This window comes from Camelina sativa, chromosome 15, assembly GCF_000633955.1.
Source record: "Camelina sativa cultivar DH55 chromosome 15, Cs, whole genome shotgun sequence".
NCBI lineage: Eukaryota > Viridiplantae > Streptophyta > Magnoliopsida > Brassicales > Brassicaceae > Camelina > Camelina sativa.
Window position 1 is genome coordinate 22907763 of NC_025699.1, and position 8269 is coordinate 22916031.

Sequence of the window (8269 nt, forward strand, 5' to 3'; positions counted from 1 at the left end):
TCTTCAATTATAGAAGAAATCTGCGGCACATCAACCACACACCACTTTTACATAAAATATAATTTTGGTTTGTAACGGATTTAGTATTGTGTCCTGAAAATAGAGTTTTATTGAAATGCCCTAACCCTGATTCTAAATACTCGACCGTAGGACACACAAAACACACATAACGCAGCCTCGCCGGAGAGTAAAATTCTGGGAAACTTCCGACGACAATTCAACTTCTCACAGAAACTTCTCAAAACAATCAAATTCGAGCTAGAAACCTAATTCATCCAATCTATGCAGCAAAAAACACAATAACAAGGCTAAACTTAGTAAAATACCTTAGCCTTTCGCAGAAGCAGACTCGTTCGTTGATCGCTTCTGATGAACACTCAGATGTGCATGACTCCTCGAACGCCATCCCAAACCTATCCGAAGTCTCGATCTTCCTTTGCACCATCTTCCGATCACATCAATTTCAATGTATCAACTACCAATGATTCATCCAATATTTCTCCTCGGATCTTAGTCACTCAGCCAACCATCCCCACATAACTAAGTCCAAAAAAGATGTCTGGAATATACATCACACCGATCATACTCACATAGCACCCCATCGAGTACGGACCAGAAACCTATGATTCTCGATAATCAGAACATTCATACACAAAACTTGATCCTCGATCTATCGCTCGGATTGTCAACCACATATCACTGCTCTCGGTAATCCGTACCAGAGAACTCGCTATCGCAAATAGAATTTCCAATCATCGACAATTACTCGATCACTAACTAATGACTCCTGATAACTGTCGGACTACTGATCAAATGCTTTCGATAACCGCCAGGCAAACTCGACCATCCATCACTCACAAACAATAACAAACCCAACCGTCAACCAAGATTGATACAACTCAAAAACTGCCTCAAACATGCACGACCATCACCCTCTCGATCTTCATCATTGATCCCCAAATATGCAGAAACTCGATCATCGATCTTGCTATCGATAACTGCTACTTGGAAACACGACAAACACCGCCCAATCTCGACTTGCAGATCTTTAATCTCGACATGCCATCAACATCGTTGATGCGTGACTGCACTTCTCGATACATATTCGCATTACCGCTGAATATCATCGCTCCAAGAACAACCAGCCGATCAGACTCGACAATCCTCTCTTAATCCTTGATTTCTCTCTATAAATTTCGATAATTCTCTAGGTCTCCCTTTCTCTCGAGTCCTAACTCAATCACAGAACGTTCGTGTCAAAGAAGAACGCTCAGAATCCATTTTATACGCTCTCCACTCAGGAACCATCCAATACTGCCAATTACGTTAGATCCGCATGTTTTTTCACGCCAATAACTATGACACCCCGGTTTGCGGAGAGGTTTAAAATATTTGATTTGGCCACCTATATCACCAAAGTGCACTTATCTTTTCGGTCAAGGGTACTGAAAGAATTCCAAAGTTAAGTGTGCTTGAGCTGGAGTAATCATAGGATTGGTGACCTTCCGAGAAGTGATTGTCAGAAATGTGCGAGTGAGGACAAACACAAGGAAAGATCATGTGGTGATTTGTAGAGACGATAAACAAGTCGTTTAAAGCTTCTCGGACGTAGCAAACCGACCGTTGGAAATGGATGCGCTCACGGGCCTAGTGAGACGACGTGAAGCCTATTAAGAAAGGTGGGCCATGGACTGGGAGTGGACATGGAGCCCACTAAGAGGTGGCGGTCGGAGATATACAAGTTGGTATTATAGCCGAACCCAGACGATTGTGGAGTCGAGTCTGCTCACACCTTCAATGGTGATGATCTTGGTGCGCAACGAGGATGTTGCAATCTGTTAGTGGGAGTAAATTGTGACACTCCGGTTTACGGAGAGGTTTAAAAGAATTGATTTGGCACCTATGTAACCAAAGTGCATTATCTTTTCGGTCAAGGATCCTGAGAGAACTCCATATTTAAGCGTGCGTGTGCTGGTGTAGTCTTAGGATGAGTAATCTTTCCCTTCCCTAAAGTGATTTTCGGAACTGTGCGAGTGAGGACAAAACACAGATCATGTGGTGATTTGTTGGGATGGAAACTTTAAAGCCTTCCGGACGTAAACGTCCGTCGGATATGGATAGACTCACGGGCCTAGTGAGAGCACGTGAAACCTATTAAGAAATGTGTGCCCATGGACTGCGAGTGGACATAGGATCTATTAAGAAGTGGCGGTTAGGGCGTTATAATAACCGTTCTCGCCAATTCCATCCTACGCTTACAAACACATTATCAATAACTATCGATAACTGTTCACGCTCAAACAATTAAACGCGGATTACCCAACACATCGATAACTGCTCGACCAGTTCCAACAGTTCATCATACCATCCACACGAGCCTCTCGGAGACTTAATTAAATTCTCGAATCACAACTTATTTCATCGTAATTCTCTAATCACAAGCTCAATTTAGATAGTGGGATATGAGCGTTACGGGTATAGTCTGCTGATGGTTAAATTTGCTTTGCGTGTAATATCCATTCAAGGCTGAAGGCTATTTAAGTTGTCGTAACGACAGGCAGTCAGAGACGCAATGCTCTATAGAAAATCACATGGAACTTATTTTGGTTATTCCAGTTTATATCCGATCTATTCTCTATTGCTATTTTCAAACGACGTTTCTTTGAAGAACAAATTCAATTATCGAATGATTTCAAACTCCGATCTGAACAAGAAAAAGAAAATACTTTTCACAAATTCAAATACAATAATAAGCTTAAAACTATAAATTATTTACAAATACTATAAACAATAACCAATAAAATTACTACTTTTAAATAGTCACTGATAATAAGAAACTAAATAACACAGAATTCGCTAATCTTACACCATTTTAGATGTTGGCTAACTTTTTTTTTTAGTTTTTTTGGCCCAACAATCAAACTCTTCATTGCCCAAATCATTACATACATTTTTAATCAATCGTGGCACTAAAGAATAAAGCTTAGGATCATAATTCACATTTGAAATAGATTTCTTGCTATCCTATCGAGATGTTGACTAACTTAATTAGAGAAGACATGAAGGTTCTCATTTTCATTTAATGAAATAATTAAAGAGAACAACCCATTTTCAAAAGAAGAAAAGAGAAAGAAGAAGACTCGCGTGCCAGTTTTGGCGTGCCTAAATAAACTGAGAGAAAAATATATTCACCAAAATATTGTACTTACGAAATCAAATTTAGAAGAAAAATAAGAACTTCGGTGTGTAACGTCCGAGAGAACTTTCAAGGTTGTATAAATTTCCACTGTTTTATGTTCAAAGTTCAAACACACTTGGATAATATTTTCTAAACTATGTGAAAGTAATAATTTTTTTTTTCTTTCTGGAATTTTAAAACTGTGATAGCTTTGAGAAATGGGTTTCTCTGGGTTTTTACACGGAGAGCTGTTTCAGGGAACTGTCTTTTCGTTTTTGCTGGTTCACGAAGTTGCTTCCAAGCACAATTTGATTTTGAAATCTCATTGCCTTAATTTAGTGAGTTTTGTTAGTTTTGGGTTTGTAAAACCCTAAAGCTATCAACTTTGTTGTATGTGATGAATTAGTCATTTCAGTTTCTCAGATTTAACTGATGGGTCAACGTTAAATTGATCGTAGCACCTGAAATTTGCAGTTTTTTTCTACATGATTTAGTGGGTATTGTTAATTAGGGTCTTAAGGTTCGTAAACCCCAAAGCATTCAACTTTGTTTGGTATAATGAATTATTCTTGTAAATTTCTCAGATTTAGCTGATGGGTCAGTTTCAAATTGATCATAGCACTTGTAAATATGAAGTTTTTTTTGCTTGATTGAATAGGTTTGTTGATTAGGGTTTTAGGGTTCACAAACCCTCTCTCTCGCTCTCCCTTGCAAATTTCTCAGATTTAGTTAATGGGTCAACTAAAAACTGATCATAGCATCTGAATTTTTTTCAGTTTGTGCTTGATTTTGTGGGTTTTGTTAATCAGTGATTTAAAAACCCTCTGTTACTTGCATAAAGCAATCAACTTTGAAATGAGTTTTTCTTGTAAAAATCTTAGATTTAGCTAATGGGTCAACTTAAAATTGATCATAGAACCTGTAGTTTGCAGTCTTTGGTTATTCTTTAATTGCAAAGATAATAAATACAAATTAAAGGATAAAAAAAGATACAAAGATGCTTCTTGTCTACCGTTGTGGTGGTTTACTTCTACTGATACCGAGATGCTGTTTTTAATTTTTTTTTTTTTTTTTATTATTTGCAGGTTCCCAAACTTCTACGGTTGATTAAACTAATACCAGAAACATGTGCTTCAAAGTTGGAACTTGAAGACTTGAAGAAACACAACACAGTCACCACACAGGTTAATCCATTTTTTTAATCATCATCTTAAGCTGCATTTACATTAATTATAATTAATGAATGACACCAGAAGTGATTAAGGGTGTGGATCTTGATTCGATTTTGTGCTTGAGACATTTTGCTACGGTATTGTCCCCTTTGGTTGCTGCGTTTGGCCGTGCTTCACGGCATTTTGCTAGTGTATAAGGAAGCAATCTGCTTCTCTAATTGGCTTTTCTATTGAAATGAGAACCTTTTTTTTTTTAATTTGATTATTCTACAAGTTAACAGTTTAATAAAGAGGAAATAAAGAAAAGTTTTGAATCATGTTGCTAATCTAATTGGTTTTAGAGTCAGTTTCTCTGTATTTGAGGCTTTGTTTTCTTCCTTTTGGTCCTTCTCTGTGTTTGTGCTTTTAGATCTCCAAGGGAAGAAGTTAAGTTAGTTGCATAAAAGTATCAATCTCTGGTCCCCACCCTCAGTTCTTGGAACATCCTCACTTTCTATTTAAGGGAATGGCTTTGGTTATGGTTAAACTAATTTGGAAGAAGTGGCGGTTGTGATCCAGGCTTTTTTTGGTGGTCTTCTTGCAAGTCATTTATCTTTACCTCTTCAAGACTTTTTTTGCCTAGGGGAAGAAGATGAAGTTCATGAAAATTGGTTCGAAGCCAGATTCGTTCAAAACTGATGGGAATAATGCCAGGTAATAGTCAATCTTGATCAAGTTTAGCTTATTATTGCAATCTATTCTTTTGTTTCTTCTTGTTGTTTGTTTGTTGCAGCTGTTAGTTTAATGTTTATATGTTCTGAAGTTTCTATCATCTTGTAAAACATCTATTAATTTGAATCTTGATGCGGAAGGCTATGATCAAGCTTTCATTATGAATTACTTTTTCTTTCAAAGCTTGTTCTTGTATAGAGAAAATATCATAAACAGAGTATCTAATTGATGATAGCTGACTTTAGATGTTGATTTTATCTCAACGCAGGTACGTGGAAAATGAACTGGCTAGTGACATTAGTGTCAATGTTGATGGATCAAGATTTTGTTTGCATAAGGTAAATACCATGGTTCTATAAACGACTTGTGTCTTCACATTCTTATGCACATCTGTTTACTTAGGATTTGATTAGTCATGGTGCATCTTAAGGTGCAAATCTCTGTGTCCTAGTCCCACAGAAAAGACTTTAACCGGTCCATAGTTCTTTCCATTAGTGGTGAATTTGTTTGGACTTTTACGGTTTTCATCTGAATCTTGTGAAACCTATAGTTCAGACATCAAGCATCAATTTTAGATTTAGTCTCACATAATCCATTAGTTTGATCTGATGAATGATAAATAATATAGGTAAATCAAGAATATTCAAGTATTAGCATTTTATACAAAGAGATTATCAAAGCTGATTTTCCAAACTGATTTATTTGATGATTCTGATTTATCCTTTGCAGTTTCCTCTTCTTTCAAAGTGTGCATGCCTACAAAAGTTGCTCTCAAGCACGGATAAGAACAATAGCGATGAAGTTGATATCTCTGGTATTCCCGGCGGCCCAACTGCGTTTGAGACATGTGCAAAATTCTGTTATGGTATGACAGTAACGCTAAGTGCGTACAACGTTGTGGCCACCAGATGTGCAGCTGAGTATCTAGGTATGCATGAGACAGTCGAGAAAGGTAATCTCATCTACAAGATTGATGTGTTCCTAAACTCAAGTCTTTTCCGTAGCTGGAAAGACTCCATCATTGTTCTTCAGACCACCAAACCGTTCTTACCGCTATCTGAGGATCTCAAACTGGTTAGCCTTTGCATTGATGCCATAGCCAGTAAAGCCTGTGTTGATGTTTCCCACGTTGAGTGGTCATATACTTATAACAGAAAGAAGCTTCCTGAAGAAATCAGCGGGGCGGATCAAATCAAGGCTAGAGAGGTTCCACATGATTGGTGGGTGGAAGATTTGTGCGAACTAGAGATTGATTATTACAAAAGGGTTGTAATGAACATCAAAACCAAATGCAGACTTGGTGGAGAAGTGATTGGAGAAGCTTTGAAAGCTTATGCTTATAGAAGATTATTGGGTTTTAACAAGGGTGTGATGGAGCAAGGAGATTTGTTGAAGCATAAGACAATCATAGAGACACTTGTTTGGTTGCTTCCAGCTGAGAAAGACTGTGTCTCCTGCGGCTTTATGCTTAAACTTCTGAAAGCAGTGACTACGGTTAACTCTGGAGAGCCGGTTAAGGAACAGCTTGTAAGAAGAATAGGACAGCAACTGGAGGAAGCTTCAGTGGCTGAACTTTTGATAAAGTCGCATCAAGGAAGCAAAACATTGTACGATGTGGAGTTAGTGCAGAAGATAGTTATGGAGTTCATGAGAAGAGATCAAAACAGTGAGATAGAGGTTCAAGATGATGACGATGGGTTCGAAGTTCAGGAAGTAAGAAAATTACCCGGGATATTATCTGAAGCTTCGAAGCTAATGGTAGCAAAACTGATAGATAGCTACCTTACTGAAATTGCAAAAGATCCAAACCTTCCTGCATCTAAATTCATTGATCTCGCTGAGGTTGTTACTAGCATCTCCAGACCCGCACATGATGGTCTCTACCGTGCCATTGACATGTTTCTGAAGGTAACTTCTCTTTTATGGCATACATTTTGAGAGGCAATCTAAGTTTGGTTTCAATTTGTGTTTTTGGTTGTTCGATTTGTAGTTTGGTTTTCCTGATATTGGGTTATACACACAGGAACATCCAGGAATCACAAAGGGAGAAAAGAAAAGGATGTGCAAACTGATGGATTGCCGAAAACTATCAGTAGAAGCGTGTATGCATGCTGTGCAAAACGACAGGCTCCCATTACGAGTGGTAGTCCAAGTACTCTTCTTTGAGCAAGTGAGAGCGGCTGCTTCATCTGGAAGCAGCACACCTGACTTGCCCAGAGGGATGGCAAGAGAACTACGCAGCTGCGGGACCTACGGTAGCTCAAGATCAGTGCCAACGGTCATGGAAGACGAATGGGAAGCGGTTGCAACGGAAGAGGAGATGAGAGCGTTGAAGAGCGAGATAGCCGCACTGAAGCTGCAGGAGGAGAGTGGGAGGAAGAGCATGGACAAAGCAGGGGCCACGGCAATAAGCAAAATGAGAAGCTTGATAAAGTCCAAGAAGATTTTTGGGAAGAAGCTGCAGTTGCAAAGCAAAGGAGGAGGAGAGAAGAACAATGGAGGAGGAGGAGGAGAAGGTGGTGGGTCGGATTCGTCGGAAAGTCTTGGATCTATGAACGCTGGCGAAGAAGCTGCAAAAACCGCAACGCCTTCGAGAAGCTTGACTAGGAGGGTTTCTGTTTCTTGATGAACAAGGTTTTTTACAAACATGTTTTACTTAGGTTTATCTTCAATATCACGTCAGATTACATGAAATCAACTGTAATTTCTTTGATGCTTTTTGTTTTTGGGTCTGTTTGATACAAAAGAACCTTTATTATAAGATATATTTAGAGTTATACAAGAAAAATGAAAAATTGTATCGTAGTTAAAGCATAATCACAATCCTTCTTCATCATTTTAAAACTTAATTACCTTGAGCTTAAACCATGAGACATGAACAAAACTTACCTTCATGACTCATGAGCTTTTAAACTACTACACCACATGGAGTATTTTGTGATGTTTAAAGCACCAGCTTCATGAGCTTTTCATGAGCTTTTAACCATAGAGGTGAGACATGAACAGAATAATACTGTAGTTAATTTTTGTTGTTACACAAAAAGAGTCGGAACTTGGGTAATTTCTTTACAAAATTCACTTTTCAAAAAAGAAAAGAAAAAAAGCCTAAAAATCATCACCATTTTATAAACTCATTAAGAGTGAGTGGATAAAAAACTAGTTGGTTCATTATAAAAATCATCACCATTTTTTTTTTTTTTTTTTTTTT

General features: G+C 38.0%; 1 protein-coding gene across 5 annotated transcripts; it reads left to right on the forward strand.

Annotated features, from left to right (window-relative positions):
• LOC104747337 (BTB/POZ domain-containing protein NPY2-like) lies at positions 3151–7772 on the forward strand. 5 transcript variants are annotated; one of them, XM_010468961.2, is made up of 6 exons: positions 3151–3270; positions 4264–4362; positions 4973–5043; positions 5330–5399; positions 5791–6969; positions 7085–7772. In XM_010468961.2, the coding sequence occupies exons 3-6, from the start codon at positions 4982–4984 to the stop codon at positions 7685–7687; spliced, it is 1914 nt and encodes a 637-aa protein (XP_010467263.1). In that variant the 5' UTR covers positions 3151–3270; positions 4264–4362; positions 4973–4981; the 3' UTR covers positions 7688–7772. The 5 variants fall into 5 exon arrangements, with proteins under 5 accessions (XP_010467263.1, XP_010467261.1, XP_019092434.1 ...); XM_010468959.2 differs by having other exon boundaries at positions 3154–3270; positions 4760–5043; XM_019236889.1 differs by having other exon boundaries at positions 3154–3270; positions 4853–5043.